Source organism: Cladophialophora psammophila (genome assembly GCF_000585535.1).
Source record: "Cladophialophora psammophila CBS 110553 chromosome Unknown aczJe-supercont1.17, whole genome shotgun sequence".
NCBI classification, from domain to species: Eukaryota; Fungi; Ascomycota; class Eurotiomycetes; order Chaetothyriales; family Herpotrichiellaceae; genus Cladophialophora; species Cladophialophora psammophila.
This window is the reverse complement of record NW_006912938.1, coordinates 416,500-435,083: the sequence shown is the minus strand read 5'-3', so window position 1 is coordinate 435,083 and position 18,584 is coordinate 416,500. Positions and strand designations below refer to the sequence as shown.

Sequence of the window (18,584 nt, the reverse complement as noted above, 5' to 3'; positions counted from 1 at the left end):
CCGCCTTGAGCGGCTTTTGTTTTTTTGGGGGGATTGGGGGGGGGAAGATGGGTTGACTTTATTTGCATTTCCCATTTTCCCATTTCTTAGAGCATTTCTCATTGGTATACATACTTGGACATGGGATCATGAACCAGGGAGACGACGATGATGATTGGAAGAATTGACGATCATTGTATGAGACGGCGGTTATGGTAGAGATGTTGAGTCGCGGCGGGCCTCGTTTGTTTTTCGAGACGTCATGTGAAGAATCAAATAGAGTAAAAGGCCGATTATGCAAAGGCGGAAGCTGCTGACTAGGTGTGCAACACTGCATGGTGAGCAGACGAGGTATTACCGTGAGTAGTATGGTTGGCGGGCTGTCCATTCTCTGGCAGGCGAATACGAGATGCAGCCACCCGAAGAGGCTGAGACTCAGAATAATACGGAGATAATGTTATGGCATTGTGCTTGTGCAAGAGTTCTGGATGCTGGCGAGTTCCGTGGCCGTATGTACCGTAGTAGTCAATGGCCCCAGGGGGTGGCCGAAGCCAATTAACCGCAAAGAGGACTCCGGACTCGCAAGCCAAATATCCCGCCTTCCACTTTCCACTGAGGTGATTGACGGCGATGCTGACATTGATGCGGCCAAGGTGACACCAAGCACCAGTCCCCTAGGCGCTGTTGGCTCTCTAGGGGTCCCCCAAGGCCCCTCATCCCTTCTCGGTGCCCGCTCTCCGGGGCCTGAACTCTCCACCTGCGCACCAAGCATTGGCAGCCCGGGGCCGCTCGGTGGCTTTTTCTCCTGAGATCAAATCAATCACCAGCTGTTTTGGGGGGGCCACTAGGCGGCACCATCGACTCAGCCTCTTTGCCGCTGCAGGAGAAAAGGAAAACTTCCAACGTTGAACTGAAGCCTGCTACGAGGTACATACGACTACGACATACGATCCTTTGTTTTCTCGCGTACTGGTGTTGCCTGTGTCTTGGTGAGACTCTTTCTCTACACTCTGCTTCTGATCTCTTTCCCTTTTTCCCTCCAGGCACAGAATTCCCTCTTATTACTCACCTTTCTCGTTCTTCCCTCTTTGGTTTCGGTGCCTCTCTCCCTCTTGCTACTCACCCCATCCTCCATCGTCATCATCATCATCATCATCATCATCATCATCCCCATCTCCATCCCCGTCCTAGTCTTCTCCTCCTTGTCCATCTTTTTCTTGTTCACTCTTTTCCATTCCGGATCTTCTTCATCTTGTTTTACTTCCTCCCCTACCCGCCTTTTCTTCTCTTCGATCCAATCGCCTCTGGCGTCCTCTGTCAACTTACGCTTCCCTCCAACACGTCTCGAGTTGCCTGTGGTCCCTCACACTCCGCGATTGTTCGGCCTCTTCCTTCCCCCCCTTCCGCCCGCTCTGGCCTGAACCACGATCCGCCACTTGTCGATAGCAGTATCTCCTTCAGTCACTCCTTTTCGGTCCGCTTGACACGTGGTGGACGGGGTGTAGCACTGCATCTTGTCGACCTTTTCAATCGCACGTGACCAGCTCACGGTGGACACGCGACACCTCACTTCGGCTCGCTCCTTCTCGACGGCCATCCAGACCTATGAATTAAACCTCTTCTTCGATAATCTCGCCTCGATTTAACCATTGCCGATGGCCTCGATGCCTTTCAACGTCACCGAGGCCGCTGAGGCCGCCCAGCCCGACATGGGTGGCGCCCAGTTCGCGTCACATACCTGGATGGAACCAATTGTCCGTTCAATACCCCATGTCTTATATGCTCCAATGGTTCCTTGCTGACCTACCCAGATTGTCGTCAGTATCATGACTGCTTCACTTTACTTTAATCGGAGACACAACTTTCGCATATTTCAATCCCGGAGGGGCCGCTCCCCGACTCGCTCTCTGCTCCCCCACAACAATTCCCAGGGCTCATCTCCCGATGGCTTCACCGATTCCGACTCCCTCACCTCCGACTCGGATGTCTTCCCGTCATCCAAACATCCGCCCAAGAAGCGAAACTGCTGCGGCGCCATCGTCCGGACCCCCAATTCGTCCAGATTCGCCAACAACTGGCATTCCCGAGTCTTGGCCAAGTTTCCCTTCTTGATCGAAATGTTCTATTGGATACTCAATCTGCTATTCTACAGCCTGACCAAGGCCCTCGCTCAAGTCCTGTTCGCCGCTGACGAGGGTCTATGGCAGCTGGCCCAAGATCATGGCATCCTGGTCCTCGACATCGAGCATAAGTCGTGGTTGCGCTTCCTGTTCCCTATCAGAGAGAATGACTTCCAGGCTTGGTTCTTGAACGGTCATTTGACCGCCATCACATTTTTAAACCGCATTTACTCGCTGGTTCATATTCCTGGTACTGTCGCGTATGTGATCCCCCTCCCCATGTCTCCCCCCTTCCCCGGCTAATCTTTCTCCAGCTTTCTTTCGTGGTACTACTATGCTGCGCCTACACACTCAGCTTTCGCCGCCGTCCGCCGGACGATGACGCTGGGTAACTTTGCCGCTTTCACAATATTCACCTTCTTCCCTTGCATGCCGCCCCGTCTCTTACCCAAGGAATTCGGCTTCCACGACACAGTGCGTCAAGCAAACGCCGAGTCTGTATGGGTCGGCGGCAACTACGTCAACCAATTGGCCGCCATGCCTTCTTTGCATTTTACCTACGCGTTCTGTGTCGGCAGTACATTCCTCTACCATTCTGGCGTCTTCCGTCGCGCCCAGCGGAGCGAGCCACGCAAGCCATTTTACGCCCAGATCTTGTTTCTTGTTGCAGGCATCTGCTATCCTTTGTTGGTCTTGACGGTTATTGTGGCCACAGCGAATCATTATTGGTTAGATGCCGCGGTTGCCATGTGTACGACTACCTTGAGCTTCTGTTGCAATAGAATTTGGATGTTTTTGTTGCCGGCCGAGGATATACTTTGCTGGGTGTTGCGAGTGGATAAACCAACACCTACGACAGGGGATAGATTGAAGAGGAGGGGTAACGAGTATCAGGCTGTTAAAAATGAGGACGAACCCTAAGCGAGGGTTGAAAAGTACGGGTTTGGTCTTTTTGGAATCTTAGAAAAGCAAAGATCTGTTTTCTATGCATTGGCAGAACAACCAGGATATTTAAGGGGTTTGGTTATTTTCAGCGGGATATGCCGAGGTATATGGAGAGAGAGAGTGTGTGTGGAGGTGCTGCGAAAGGAGAGGGAGAGGGGGGGAGGAACTCAAGTCAAGCACAATACCAAGGGAAATATACAAGGAGCGGATGTCAGGCGCAGGTTCTGTCGAAGCGCGCGCACACACCCAACCCGTGCAACGACTCGAGCCGCAATCATACAGCACAAAAAAACGGCTCTGCTGTACCTACATTTCGGAAGCTGTCCTCAACGTCTACTAGGGCTGAATGAGCACTCCCGAGAGCTAGCCCTGAGCCTTGAGATTGGAACATTCATGTGCACAGTCCTCATGCTGTTCATTGAAGGCGAGCGGAATCCAGAAACCCCCGGAAACCTGGAGTTGGGTCAGACCTAAACCTTTGGACACCATCGACATACTCTTCTTTTTGAACATGCTTTTATGGGACGGCCGCATGTGTCCTCTTTATTCTTCCACAGGTTGGAAGCATTTACTCGGGATATTGGGGGGGGGGGGCATAGGACGGCGTCATGGGAAGGCCAAGGGTCATAGAATGTGGTCCTGAAGACAAGGAACAGGATCCTTACCAGGAAGTTTGCATATACTGGACGTTGGAATATATCGAGGTTACCGTGGCGCAAATTCTACATTCTCCTCGGTCCTCTTACCCGATTCTTGATTCTTATATTTCAAAAAAGAGTAACGCGAAACACCCATAGCCGTCGCATTCGTTCCCCAAGCCATGTTTCTCGATGACTATCCTTGACATGTACGTATCGTGCCAACACGAGCCGAGACCGAATTGATCCGACCGCCATTGATTGGTGCATGTACGTTGCGCCCACACGCCGATACGGTGACACTGATGTCAACACATCGAGTTGGGAGGAAAGGGAGATAAGATATGGGGGTTCTGGATAGATATTTATGTATGTACATAGCCTTAAACGGGGGGCATCGAGACGCCGTCGATCGAAGGAACGAATCGGACCTAGAGGAGCGGAAGAGGAGAGGGGAAAGAGGGTGTTGTGAGAGCATTAGTACCGAAAGGAAAGGCCTTGTTCAGTGAGCGCTCTCATCTGCCATCTCCCCCCTGCTCTTTGGAACGTCCATCTGTGATTGATTATAGAAGGTCTGCTTTTGTCCCCTTTCGCAAAAGTGCGAGAGCCAGGTCGAACCCTGCACCGAAAATCCAGGGAGCCCTATGATCAGCCTATGATCAGTCGACGAGAGGGATGAATGGAGAGTAACGTAGCTTGCTGGAATCGACACCATCGGTCTGTGCATCATGAAGTACGAAGTCGTCGGTTGTGGTGGCGGTGAGTTCGACGAGAAACAGACAGAATAGATAGTCAGCCTTGCCCGAGTTCGGGCCGAACAATGCCCTCTATCCGTCCATCGCCATCTCATTCCTTCGCTCGCCCTTGTTCGGCATAATGTTTCCTCTTAGAGTGCTCCCAACGTAAGAACTTGTCGCTACAGACGGCAACTGGCCTTATTTGAACCATCGGTGTTCTGCTGGGGGTCGAACCCGTGCAATATCAAAGCATGTCAAGGAGGCAGTCCAGCTTCTCTTGGTGTGTGTAGAATCGTGGACTCGATGAGACCTCTGGCTCAGCAATTCCGGACACGACGCACAGGTTTAGACCGTGTCTCTCATATTTCGATGACTTATTTTTCCCCGTCGTGCTTTCCTCGTCCACGGTGTCATTCGGAGGGCCTCGCTAGGAGGTATGTGCTCTCTGGCTATGCGTTGGCCGAGAGGTAAATTTGGTCCAACCGGAATGACGGGAAACGAGAGAGAGAAGTCGAGATTTTCTTGTCAGTCAAACTTGCTCTCATCTGAGACGCTCGTTGCGCCCTCGAGGGGTCCGGCGAGATGGATGTAAATACGGCCACACCTCCCCCCACATTCTTACTCAATTGAGTATTGTAGTGTGCGCCTTCTGATACAAATAGAGAACCTAGATCGGTTGGACAAAGTCTTGGAATTGCGGACAAGAGCGGCAAGGGTCCCCTGGACAGGAGGTAGACACAGATGGCGGAAGCATTGCCGTCGTAGAGCTCCTCGACGAAGGAATATGGAGTGGTGGTGCAGTTGGCGATGTGTGCCTAGCTGCTCCAGCTCATATCCAACCTCTTTGCCCATGTTTCTTCTTCCCTCCTTCCATCCTCCCGTTCCAAGCTCGCAAGCTGCTGCCATATTCACTCGCGTCGATGTGGATCCCGGTTCGCAGTCGCCTGGTCATGCAACGATATGTCGAGGGCACGCCCACTGTAAAAGAGGTTGTGACCATTCGTCACTGTCATGGAAGGGCCAACATCTGGTCACCATCTGACCTTGCACTTCAGCAAGATGCAACGGCCGGGATCAAGCAGATACATTCCGCAGCTAGGATGGCACTTTGCGAAGTGCAGCTCTCGGGCGCGACGCTGCTTGCCAGCCTGGCATGGAAGCTTCACTCGCCTCAATCCCCAGTGTGGCAAGGAACGTCGCTCCTGCGCGAAAAGAATGCGTTTGCAGTGCGTACAAGAACACATTAAGCTTGATTGAGCCGTCTCAGTTGAGCTTGTCCATGGCTAGCAGGCCCTGTGCGCTCTCAGTCTTCGGACTTCTGTGTTTTGCTTCTGGCCGAGACGGATGAACAGAGTTTCACACCGCTCGCGACGGTTGATCGTTCACCATAAGGCTGAAGGCGCAAGGCGGAAATTGCTCGGAAGCCGGTGCTATTGCGACTCTCTCTTACCAAAACAAGCAATGTCCAGGTCTGCCTTGGTCTGTCTGGTCCACGTTACATAGGGGCTAGATAGGAGGCGTCCCCGCGCAGGAGGCCTAAGAATGAAGATTACACACAAACCGGGCGTGCGAGGCAATTCGGTCGGCGTACCGAGTACATACCATAGTCGGTCCTCGTCTCGCTTTGGGTTGAAGAGATTTGATTATCGATATGCCAGGAAGCTTTGTCGTACAATCTAATCCTATTAGATAAGAGCAGAGCCTGGCGGAGCTTGACGGAGAATACTTTGACGCCCCTTGTCTCCCCGTCGTCCATTCTCTCCTTGATACCTGTACTTTTACCGAGTACTTCGTCCAGCCCATGCAACGGACCCTGAACGACGTACGGACAATGCACGAGCATTTTGCTAAATTTGGTTCGGAGCGGCGGACAATGATGGGCATGATTCGTCGGTTGCCAACCAGGAAGCCCAGCAGAACGAGGCAGCTGGGTGGGCAAGACTAGGTAAGGTTGGCAATGTGGGCAATGTGGCCACTGAGGCAGCTCCATCGAAGATCTTCTTCTCGGATCGCATGGGCCGTTCTTCGTGCCAATGGGCGGTCATGGGGCAGAAAAAAAAAAGGCCTTTACAAGGCCTCGTTCTCATTGTCCGCCGGAAAATGTCCCAGGTTCACTAACCCCACTCCGTACATGACCCAGAGTTCACCTTCGCCTCCCATGAGCCTGTCCCCTTACCTGGTGTTCACGTGGAGTCAGAAGTTGAACCGGACGGAATTGTTTGCAGGGATTCTGAAGCTAGGGGAAAGTTTTCTGTTCCCTCTGCGGAACATTCCTCTTTGCCTTCGTCAACAGAAGTCGCTCTACCTGGTAAACGAAAAATAGGTCCGCCTAGTCGCTCTTCGTCGAGAAAAGTGACTGCCTCTTCGCCTTCTCATGCAAGAGGCTGCAGGATTCGGCATCTAGACGGTCGTCTCGTCGAACAATCGGGAGTGATACGGCGAGACTGCGAAACTGAAAGAGCTGGGCGACGTGGAATGCAAGCAAGGGTGCCAGAAGTGAGAGGAAGAGAGTGGCAATTCGGTTCCCGTTGCATCCAGATCCTCGGCCTCGTTTGGTAGACTCTCATAGGATGTGGCGTGCAGCTGATACAGCACGGTCGTGGAGATGGCCCATGATCGTTTCGTTGCCGTGTAAGGCTGAATGTGCGGTGAGACCTCCCGCATTGTGCCCTCTTAGCCGCAGACGTCGCCGCTTTGCCCATGGCTTTCAGGTTTCGCGTCTTCCTAGCTATTCTGAACTACTATTGGAAGTTTGGCTGTCCCTCGTTGGCAGTTCCCAGAAGACAGCCTCCTAGCCGTTGACACCGGATGGCTGCTGCTGTTCAATGGATCATCTCTGGAACAGAAGGTGTCTTCCTGATTGAATACCTCAGCTGCCAAGGCAAGATGGCTACTGATCATTAGTTTGGTGACTGCTATCGTGCATTCGACCGCCGATGCATAGCTTTTCCCCAGCATCTTTTCCAATGCTGTGCCAGAAGATCGTTCCACAGATATTTCTTCAGTATTCCCTCCAGTGTCTCCCACTGAGCGGTCTCTTCGGGATATTTGTCCAAAGTCTGATCCAACACCATACTCATGGCAGATAACAGTTCAGACTGTTCGAGGGCACCTGCAGCTGCCACAGCTACCCAAATCAGACACTCTCGGTGGCTCTTCTGGGCTTTCTCTTGCTGCGGCCGGAGCTTGCCGTTCCCGATTAGGTTATCTTCAAGCTCTTGGAGTGTTTCGTTGAACTCTTCGCCGATTTTGCCGTCGCCAAAGTGGAGGGTGAAGCAGGTCCCAATCACGCCAAAGCAGAGTTGGTGCTCGATGGAAGTCGTGGCCATCACCGACAAACACCTGAGATCAGCGATTGTGTTCAACAAATTTCGCCCTCCAGGTGAGCTCGGAGGGGAGCTGGTTGGAGTGGCACTGCCATCGCCTCTTGCTGTTGTAGATAGATTCGCCAGAATATCGATCATTTGAATGGACATTTCGCCCGCCATGGCCATGTCGTTAAAAGAGGTCGAAACCTTGGACAGAGCCTCGCAGACTTTGATGTTGAACGGGAGAGAGGGATAGACGGGTAGGTCATTACGCAAAGGTGATTCGATGGAGAGCTGGGCCATACTGGTAGTAGCCTCGTTTCTATCCTTGACAAACTGCCACAGCGCATCGTAACTGGTTGAGTTAGAAATTGCCTTGGACGCGAGGGATGACTTGACAACCTACGCTTTCATTGCGGAAATGACAAAGTATTGCCACGGCGTGTCACCTTTGAGGTCGGTTCGAATCTTGCGGATCTGTTGCATAGCATTAATATGGTGTTCTGCGCCTTCGTGGACTCCGAGCATGTACTGCCAAAACGGTTAGATCATGATTCTTTGGACCTGCCTCTCACTCACATCGATTGTCGTGAGAGCCGCAATGGTGCAGATCGTGGTGTCATCCGCACACGTTACTTCAGACGTCAGCCTCAGGCGAAGCGCAGCGAAGGCATTGGCACGATGATAGGCAAGCGCGCTGTCCTTGGACCAAGGGATTCCTTCCTGCAGAAGCCACGACGCACGACTGAGCGCCACCATGGCTTCAAACAGTACCGCGTGCTCCAGAGCGTACGGAAACACCAGTGACTGGTATGGTTTTGGATGACCCTCAAAGGCGAGTGCTCGACCATGCTGCTCCGCCCAAACTTGCAAGTCTGCAGACAAGATTAGCGCAAATTCCAAAGGGCACTCAGACCCAGGATCGGCACTCACAATACTTCACCATGCGCGGAACTACGCCTTCGTTGGGAATAGGAAAGACGTTGACTGGCTCTGAGTGGAAGATGTTGACGGAAAATCTGGGGAGCCTGATGGCCTTCCTCGTCGGAAACACCTCATCCTCGACGGGGGATTTTCGTTTTCGACGTCGGACCGACGTCAATTCCTCCTTGTCGAGCTCCCATGAAAATCGGTCGGTGGCTGGCGAACTTGCCGGTACGAGAGCGGTAGATGAGGTCTTCAGCACCAGGTCCGGACGAGGTGTCGGATGACGGTTCTGGGTGGCATTCTTCCTCACAGCGGGCGTGCGCGGTCGTGGCTTTTCCCCATCCGACGTCGACGGATTTTGCAGAAGTAATTGCTCTATCTTGATTGCCTTTGCCATGCCGTCGGTAACGACTGTGCCACCATTGTTGAGGAAGCGATGGTATGAGGCTCAAGGATGTCTTCTGTACTCTGTACTTTTGAAACGCTATTGCTCTCGTGAGACCAGGCAAAGGGCACAAGCAGGCTGGACCTCTAAAGGGAGCCACGGTCCAAGTACCCAGCGGGAGGTCAAAGTCGGTCGCAGAGGGGGCCAGGAGAGCGCTTACTCTTTGTCAGCGGGTCCCAGGCAGAATGCTTCCTCTCCTCCCAGCTTCGAACCGGACAAAGTTCTGGAGGACGAGTAAGTACGAGCAGTAAAGCAGCGGGCGCAGCTGTTGCCTGATCGGGTGCAGGCGAGTGCTACACCGTGGCCGGCCCGTGGTACCCAGTATAATATCGTGTGGCGTTTGGGGATGGTGTGTTGACTGTTCGATTGGGTAGGGACCCGACGGCATGGGAGGTGGATATCCAACAGGGCACCGAGTAAGTAAGATGGACAGTGGACACCGGGTAACGCAGAAGTCACGGCCACCTTGTGCCCTCGTTTGGCAACCCTGAGCAGTGGTCGGGTAAGAATGAGGACGCAGTTGGCTCGCTTGTCGGAGAATGAGGGTTGCCAGTTGAGTGGTGTTTTTGGTTGCCCTGGTGGTCAAGAGTCAAGGGGGCAAAACAAAGCTATCGAAGACAGTGCTGACATCCGCTTCTTCGGGACGCTCTAAAGCCGACTTGAGGTCAGCCAACGCGGGGGCTTGCTGTGCTTTGTTGTGGGTAGGGCTAATGCCTGTGCGTTTGACAGTTCTGCTTGGGTTTGGTGCTCTGCGGGAGACATTCGCATGGTAAGTAAGTTACAGGTGGTATGTACGGTTTTGTCAAGCATGTGCACCTTCGTGGAGTCATGGAATCGTGGAACGCATGGAGGAGTGGATGAGGCAGGCTGGCGTCTCCTTCTCCTGCTTCTTCTTCTTCTTCTTCTTCTTCTTCTTCTTCTTCATCTTCTTCTTCATCCGCACTCGCCGCCTCTCGCCTCTCGCCTCTCGCCTCTCGTGCGGCGCCTATCCCTCGCAAGAACAAGATCCGGGATTACTTATCCAGCAATGGGAGATCAAGGCATGGTGCTTAGGTCAAAGGAAGTGGGAACTCTTTTCGCCTAGACACTTCCTGGTGCCCACGCATTTTTCCGCCAACCAGCAATGCGCCTTTCCCGACGGCACTCGACGGTGCTTGTTGGATAGCGGGATAGCCGCTAGCTGTCCCAAAAGAGCCATGGTCCATCTTTGAACCGAAAATCCCGGTGCACGGAGGGAACCCGATTTGGAGCCGCCAAACAGCATGGGGCCATGACCCGACTAACACGACTTGACCTCTTCAGCATATCACTGGCTGTCGCCCTCGTCCTGGGCGCCCCGACCATATCCCCCTTCAGAACTTGTGCATGGGCGGCGACGACTCTGTAGGAGTGGTGAACGATCTCACTGCTCAGCCTTCCTGTTTCAAACGTCTCAAACGGCGAAAAATACGTCGTCATATATGTCCTTGTAGTGCGCCCGCCGTACTTACAACAGGGGTCTGGGGAAGAGTCGCATGTTCTCAACCAATAGCCTGAGATGGGGGGGGGGGGGGGGGGGGGGCGACGCGTATTCTGCCAATCAAGACCGATCATGTCGCCCACTTCACCGCCGTACAGAACCGTACCAGACCGGCTGTGATTCATCCAGGGTGAGGCGAGGGAGAAACCCCGATGCCAATCTGAGGTTGGTGGGAAGTACAGTAACTCGTGTGGTACTGCATTGTCGATCCTTTTCTTCTTTTATAGTAGGTTAAGTCGGTGGGCAAGACTGGAGCAGGGAAGCTAAGGATCTAGCCAGTAGCAAGAGGGAAAGAGGAGCGAAATGAGCGCCGAGTTGTCTATTGAGACGTTTCTCGCCAGGAGACCAAGCTCCCTAGGACAACCGCCGTGGAAGAGAAGTAGGCATATTGGCTTTGGAGCAGAGTCCATCCTCATCTGTCGCCAGCGGGGGCACAACGGCTCCCATCAGTCGGGTTGATGCATTGTACAGCAACCATGTTCATCCTAGGCTGTCCCGGTCCTTCTGATTCTTATTCTGTGACCACCAATGGTCGTGTAGCCGTTGCTTGCCCAATCTGTAACACCATCTACTGGGTACCCAACCTAGCTTTGCAGTATCTCCACCAAGTTGCTCCTCCCAGACACAGTCACACTCGCCAGAGCTGTCAAAAGAGCATAGTCTGCCGCCTACAAATTACCCTGCCGTGACAATAGTACATACCCATGACAAGGGAAGTACACACTATTAAAGTCACCAGCTGCTCCCATGTCAGTGTATTCCAGCGGCTTTAGAATCCAAGAGTACCACGTACTTCCCTGCTCATAACAGACCAGCGTCCCCTGTCGGTCACAGACCCACAAGTCATAGCATTTCAACGATGTCAAAGTGCAGATGGGCGAGGTATCGGCAATACTACCATTTCGTGGCTTCAAAACCTGTGCTGTGCTAGGCGCTTCGGAGTGATCGTCATGCTGGAAGGGGGTTCTTTTCCGGAAATAGCCGATGTCGACGCCTGGGAATTCCTTAGATTCGGCTAGGCGGCGCTATCCGTCAACTGAGAAGAGCACCTTGCTTTTGCACTCGACATGCCAGCCCCGTGCGGATGGCAAGACAGCGGTATCCCGAGCAACTGACTTTCCTCCGGCATCCAAGGCAGTGGTCTCAGCATCATTGTTCTTCCGAGTTAGTGCAGCAATGCCAACAAGCAAGAGGCACAGGGATTGGATGATGGCCTTTACGATTTTTGGGTTGAGTTTTGATGACGAGCTCGAAGAAATCTAGGACTATGAAGCGCACACTGTTGTTAGAAGGCAGCACGAAAGAAGCAGAGGATCTCGGAGCACTTGAGGTTGTGAGGCCAATTGTTGTTGGGGGACGGAAAGGAACGCAGAGAAGCAAAGGTGAACTGGTGGTGAAAGAAGGCTTCAGCGCGGGAAGGCGAAGTGAATGTCTGTCCTCGTATCAAGTGGGTAATGGCACAGGGTGCTGAGGAAGGTGCAAGTCCCAGTAGTAATCATTTCTTCCCCTCAGTCAACGCTCTTGATTGAGTTGCTGGTAGCCGCCCATATTCACTGTTATCCTTCAAATCCTGGATCTCAATGATGTCGTGTTGGCTTTCAGTTTTGCACGGTAGGGGCTCTTCCGGCCGGGTTGGCCTACATTGTTGCCCAGAAAGCAGTCAGCAGGCCGACATTCGTGATCATGCTTGGAGTATTGGCAATCGGCGCAGTGGCCCCAGTCTCCCTCCTTAGTCAAATCTATCTTCCCGCCACAGTTGGGGCCCTTGGGCATCTGGAGTGGCCGATGAGACTGGAGATGATAGCTTGGGATAAGACGAGAGGCTATCAACGGTCTAACAACGACCAATCAACGATCTGAGCGCCTGACGGGTGACTTGGCCTCGAAAAGCGAATTGTGAAACACAAAGAGAAACGGGCAGAAATATGGTTGATAACATCTCGACATGTACACATCTCAGCTGCACGTGACCAGGACCGCTTGATGACATAGGTGTTGGGAAGGTCACCAATTGCAACATTAGCGAGCAGCATGTCGACCTTCTCCCCAGATAGTTCCATTTGAAAAGAAACACAGCAGATCAACCAGCTCTGGCTATTTCCATTGCTTCCCTATAGCTTTTCCGTATGCTCCAAGGTAGACCTTCTGACCGCGCGGGTTCGCAGGAGCCACATCGCCCGTGCTCGGGAATTCATTTTCGCTCAGGCTCTTCCACACCTCCGCTATTGTCGCACGTTGTCGGGGAAGCACCGAATACTGCAGTCCGTACATTTGGCTCCGACCTAGAGGTGGTACAAATCGGCCTGTGAGCAGTCGAAATACGACCGTTGGGGACAGATAGTGCCGACGGATGCGCGCCCAGAGCTGGAAATATTGCTCAAATATCTGTCGCAGCGATAACGGGGTGGACGACAGGCGAATGTAAGCCACGCTAGTAGCACCATTGTCTTCTTCCCCTTCCCCCTGTTCCTCAATGTCGCCGGCGCTGCCATCACGATCGTCTTCTCGCTCTGTTTCTTCTCGGTAAGAAATTCTTGTCTGCTCTGCATCCAACAGCTGAAAGTGAATGCCACCCGGCAGCCTCTTGCTGTCTTTGATCCTCAGCATCAATGCAAACAAGGGGAAATGGTTGAGACATGCTAGACAAGTGTCCAGAGTGGCTTTCAACGAAATGATCGCCATGCGAGCCGAAGCAAAGGTCAGGTAGAAGACCACGACAGTGGGCAGGAGGAAGAATAGCAAGGTGAAGAGAATTGTACCCAATAAGAGCTGATCAAGGTCGTAGTCACAATTGTCGATCCGATTGCGGAGAACATTCCGTTTCTTGCCACGAAATAAGTGAAAGAGGCTGATAATGATTGTCAGCTGCCAGTTGAAGATACGTGCACTTGCGACGTAGAAAGAGTAAATGTGCATCGTGAGCAGGCTAAGGAGGTCGGAGAAAATGGCAATAGGCATCGTGGCCCCAGCAAAAGACGAGCATCCGACAACATAGACGACGGTCGGCAGCCGTGGAACAATGAGCACGACTATCGTCGAGGACCAGTATTCGATGACCCACAAGAAGAGGTCGCCGAGAAATGCAGCAAGCTCTGTATTCAACTTGAGGCCTCCTGGGTATGACATGAGCCACCTGATCATGCGTTTGAGACCTTCAATCGTGTACTCATTCAGTACTCCGCCGATCAGCTGAGATGTAGCTTGCGCATTGTCGCTGATGAAGCTCCCAAGTGCAATGCCAATGATGACATCGTTTGCTACCAGCCAAAGGGAGTTGTAAAAGCGGATGTAATCGCTATTTGTTGTTGGAAAGGATGACCAAGTGGCTTTGCGGCGTCGGAGAAGGGAATATTGTGTCGGATAGTAGGAGAACTGCTGAAGTCTTAGATGAACTTGCTGACAACATGCCGAAATATCCTTGAGCGCAACGGTGCCTTTGACAGCCTGGCGGCTTTCTGGCAATTGTAGTTTCTGAAAGGGCAAGGGTAACTCGAGAAGTCGCAAAAGACCTTCGGCTATGATCCGGTGTCCGATGATCGCGATCTTAAAGATGGACAAAAGCGTAGGAAAGGCATATGCCATGAATAACGTCCACAGCGACCACGCCGCAAATGCGTAGAGCGATTGCGCAGATTCGACCACTCGTTCGCTGACAGATAGGCTCCTTTTTCTTCGCGGACCAACAAGAGGAGTATTCTTCTGCAACAAGTCTGCCACCTCTTGGGCGCAATTGATCTGGCGAAGAATCGCAGGCAACGCCAACTCCTTCTTCGTGGGAGCATGTCTAATCACTGTATGAAAACGCAGTTTTGCCACTAAATCGGCGACTCGCTGCCGCTCTTTCTCCCCCTGCATCCCAACTTCATCCAGTGTGGAGTCGGGCGCGCCGGCGGGCAAGTGGTCCCTTCCCAGGGCAAGCGATATTGGCTCGAGAGACATGTATTGCATTTGAGTGGGATTTGGAGGGTCGAAAAGGACAATCTGTACGGTCAAATCTGCGCCCGGCGGACAGTAGATGGAAGGTCTCCGAGAACCTGACATGGTGAAGGCGCAGATCTTGGAAGGGTTGAATATTTCGGGGGGATCTGGGTGATTGAACGTGCCCAGGACATGCATATGAGGCTGGTCGCAAAGCTGAAAGATTCGGGCCACTGGGTATGGACTGTTGCGGAATAGAGTACCCATGCGAAGAGCAGATTCCACGCTGCGAACCTGACTCGATTTAGCATTGCTTCCTGATAAGTTCTCCTTCGCTGCCTTACTTCAACATCTTCAAGGACGGTTATGACAAACAAATCATATTCTGAATTCCTCCATCCCACTATTACACCGGGTGTGGTTGTCCGAGTAAGGGTGCTTGGCCAGAATACCCGTAGCATACCATCGCTGTTCTCGACCATGATAACATATTGTTAATGCCTAAAAGGAACCTCTCCGACGCAGTTGTTCTTGGGCAGAGATCCCATGCGCTAGGACTCGAGGATGAACGGCGGCTTCGTGGGATGCAAGGCGATCGAGAGGAATGGCGAGAAAGACGTAGACGAGGGAAATGGCTGCAAATGCTTTCGCCACGCGTGCGAAAACACCGTGGTCCCAGGCAAAGATGGCTAATTCATACAGCCGAGTAACAAGATCCCAGCGTGCAGTGATGTATCCAGCAACAAAGATACCGATGGTCAGGGAGGAGAAAGGGTGCATCGACGCGGCACCGATCAGATAGGTAAATAGCTATTAATCACACAAATCGCATGGTCACATAGTCTTGAGCCGTCAAACGGGGTCGATAGCGACTCTTCCTCATGGATACCAGAAGTAGGGGTTGTACTCGGTATTCAGTAGAGCTGTGTTTTTCGAAGTGGGAGAGCAAAGCGTGGCAGAAATAATACGGAGGCGCATTTGAGCAGGGGTGGTTGGGGCGGTCAATTCACCCGCTCGCCGCCTCTGGGCCGTACGGAGGAGTATCCGGTCCACTATGCCGGGCTTGGCCGGGCCTTCCACTGTTCACGATAAGTCCGAATACCACATCCTCGCCCCTCGTGTTTGCATATGACAGCTTCACCTGGCTGGAGAGCTCTGTGAGCGCATGGCAATTGGGCAAGGCCAACTCATGTCTGCAACCACCCTCGGGGGGCTTTGGAAGTTCACATTGTGGAGAACCCCCCTCTCTCTTCAATATCAGAGCGGCTCGGCCTGCTTTTTGTCCCTCTGTTCTCTCCATTTGTATTGCTTTCCCAGTCCTGATTGTCCTTGTACAGAGGCCCGTTGGGAGCGCCGATGCTCGTAGGTATGTAGGAATCCTGAGGTCGCAGGAAATGCATTTGGTAAAACGGCGCTAAGACACGCTAAGGGTCCTAGCGGTCGATCTCCCGAGATTAGCGCCGGATAGATCCTTGGACAGACAAAGTGTTCCTCTCTCACCTCAGTGTAGACTTCTCGTCTTCTGTATCACAACATCCAGCATGATTTGGCAAAGTCATCCTCGCGCTGTGTAATTCTGTCATGGAAAGGGCCACAGAAAGCCACCAGCGAGTGTGACAGATCGGGGTACATTTGTTTCGCGCCCAAGATGAGACATTGCAGCTAGCCGAATCGGTTGATTTCCAGCCTCCCGAATTTCGGTCGGTGAGGTGTGAACGAGCGGGCTGACAAGCGGGCATATCGCATCTCATCTCTTTTCAACAACATTATCTTGAGGTAGGCTTGTCGTCTGCGCGTCTGTCTGCTGCCGCCGCAGTCTGTGTTTGCACCCTGTTGCTCGGTCTGCAGCTTTCTGCTGCGGTGGAAGTCGGCACCAAATATCTTTGTGTGCCCGTTTGAACGGGTGGTTGCATGGTGGTGGAGGGGCAACAGCCATAAGGACATCTTACTGCTCACAGAGCAAAGGCTTGTTCGCTTGCGCAAGCTTTGTCGAGGTGGCGTGGAGGAGCGGATAGGCACATCGCATGGCAGCTTCCAACGCTGCGCAAGAGTGACTTGGGCTGGATCGACTGCTTCCGATCTGATCAGTGGCCAGTGACGGATCGCACCTGCCGCCTCCGGCTGTGATTGCAGTGAAGCGCCAGACGCCAGACGACAGATCGCAGAGCGCAACGGCAGAGCGCAACGCAAGATCGCACTAGTGGCCCAGTCGATCTGGAGCGTCTCGCCCACGCTATAAATTTCTCCTCTGCATTTCTCCAACTTGGACCTGAATCTCCCCCTCTTACCCTCTACCAAATACCTTCAAGTTCTCATCAACACCATCTGCGTCGCTCTTTTGGACCAGAATTACCCTCGAACTTGGATACTCAATACTCTTACTCACCACATTCATCACCAACAATTCCACCGCATCCTTCACCATGAAGATCGCAAACGTCCTCGGCCTCATGGTCGCCAGCCTTGCTGCTGCTTCCTTTGGTGAGTTGGGCAAGCCCTCATCAGCCTGCGCCTGCTGGGAGCTGACAAACTTCACAGCCGCTGTCCTCAACCTCGGTGCCCATGAGAAGGTCGTTGCAGCCTTGGCAGGTGAGATTTCAATCCCACAGACTTCTGACAACTCAGTACTGACGACAATTCACAGCCCGAGACTTGTCTCTTGACGAAATCAACAACATCATCAATCTCATGCCTCGTCGTAAGTGTCCCTTCTGCTGTGCTCGGAAATTTCACTTACACTGTCTGCAGAAGAGCCAGTCACTGTCACCGTCGTTCCCAATGGTTGTCCTCCCTATGGCACTCTGCCCACCTCTACCCCAGCTGTTCCAACCGTTCCTCTTACCACCGAAGTCACCGTCACCTCGTCTGTCACTTCCATGGTCACCACTATTACTCCAACTGCGCCTGTCACTCCTACCTCTGTCGCTAGCAGTGAGACTCCAGTTGAGACTCCAATTGTTCCACCAACACCTACTCTTCCAACTGTTGAGACCACTCTCGTTCCTCCGACTCCGCCTGTGGAGAGCAGTGTTCCAGCTACATCTGAGTCCAATACCCCAACTCCATCCGAGAACAGCTCTGTTGTTGGGACCACTTCGTCTTCAACCGTCACCCAGACCAGCCTCTCCACTTCTTCCACTCAGACCACAGCCACTGCTACTACCTCCACTGGCATCCCGCAAGCTCCAAACTCTGGTGGTGCTGGAACTGTTGGTGTTAACCTTGGCTTGGCCGGTTTGATGGCTGTGTTGGCCGTGGCCTGAGTCCACATACAACCTCATGCCGATACCCCGACGCTCTTTGCAGCTATGTCTGCCATGTACCACAACATGCCACTCATCAGCATATGCAAATGATAACAGACATTCTCCATCTCGCAAGTGAGGTGTATGATCACACAACAACAGAATCAACACTAGCTTTTTCGAAGGAACACAAGAAATCACGTGCCAACAAACAATATGATTCTTTCCAACTAGGCCTTATTGGACTGGCCACATGAAATCTCATGATGGTTCGCGGGGTGGACAACACTACTCTTGAATTGGATTGAGGAATCAGACTTAATTGCTATTGCACCTTAATTGATGATTCCAATCATACGGCATGTTGGCACAGTGATCAAAGTGATGATCCTTGAACCATGGCTAGTCTCAAATGAAAAGGTGTTTTGAACAATCAACCTCTCCTAGTCCCACCCCTCGTGTATTCTTCCTGCTTGGTTCGCTCATAGTAGATTACCAGAGTTCCAAATGTCTCTCTGTGCCTGGTTTCAATACGTTATGCGGACCATGGGTATTGTTGCTGTCCGTCATCCTCCACCCTCCGGCCCCGAGGCGCTCTACTACGCACTGGATTCCGTGTGTCCCGACAATGTCAACGCCATCGTCTAATCTAACCAACCACGCGACAGGATCGCAAGCCCAGAGGCAGTCCTCCTGTAAGCCAATCAAGCGCCAGGATCGCAGTGTTCCAGTTCGTGCGCCAGATCGACCCTCCTCCCGCGCTAGATCGGATCATTCGATATTCCGTGATCTTGATCTTCCTG

The 18,584-nt window shown here is 52.7% G+C and overlaps 5 protein-coding genes across 5 annotated transcripts; 2 read left to right on the top strand and 3 right to left on the bottom strand.

The window, feature by feature from the left end:
* Window positions 1-1,634: 1,634 nt before the first annotated feature.
* A1O5_09762 (uncharacterized protein) lies at window positions 1,635-3,020 on the top strand (the record flags this gene model as incomplete). The annotated part of the gene is made up of 3 exons (XM_007750340.1): window positions 1,635-1,733; window positions 1,791-2,359; window positions 2,414-3,020. The coding sequence occupies 3 exons, from the start codon at window positions 1,635-1,637 to the stop codon at window positions 3,018-3,020; spliced, it is 1,275 nt and encodes a 424-aa protein (XP_007748530.1).
* Window positions 3,021-7,334: 4,314 nt separating this feature from the next.
* A1O5_09761 (uncharacterized protein) lies at window positions 7,335-9,051 on the bottom strand (the record flags this gene model as incomplete). Its single annotated transcript, XM_007750339.1, has 4 exons — window positions 7,335-8,082; window positions 8,134-8,258; window positions 8,307-8,602; window positions 8,661-9,051. The coding sequence occupies 4 exons, from the start codon at window positions 9,049-9,051 to the stop codon at window positions 7,335-7,337; spliced, it is 1,560 nt and encodes a 519-aa protein (XP_007748529.1).
* Window positions 9,052-12,712: 3,661 nt separating this feature from the next.
* A1O5_09760 (phosphatidylinositol glycan, class Q) lies at window positions 12,713-15,018 on the bottom strand (the record flags this gene model as incomplete). Its single annotated transcript, XM_007750338.1, has 2 exons — window positions 12,713-14,830; window positions 14,881-15,018. 2 exons carry the CDS (start codon window positions 15,016-15,018, stop codon window positions 12,713-12,715), a joined length of 2,256 nt encoding a protein of 751 aa, XP_007748528.1.
* A 19-nt stretch (window positions 15,019-15,037) lies between these two features.
* A1O5_09759 (uncharacterized protein) lies at window positions 15,038-15,316 on the bottom strand (the record flags this gene model as incomplete). The annotated part of the gene is made up of 1 exon (XM_007750337.1): window positions 15,038-15,316. One exon carries the CDS (start codon window positions 15,314-15,316, stop codon window positions 15,038-15,040), a length of 279 nt encoding a protein of 92 aa, XP_007748527.1.
* Window positions 15,317-16,959: 1,643 nt separating this feature from the next.
* Window positions 16,960-17,799, top strand: A1O5_09758 (uncharacterized protein; the record flags this gene model as incomplete). The annotated part of the gene is made up of 3 exons (XM_007750336.1): window positions 16,960-17,125; window positions 17,181-17,234; window positions 17,285-17,799. The coding sequence occupies 3 exons, from the start codon at window positions 16,960-16,962 to the stop codon at window positions 17,797-17,799; spliced, it is 735 nt and encodes a 244-aa protein (XP_007748526.1).
* Window positions 17,800-18,584: the final 785 nt, after the last annotated feature.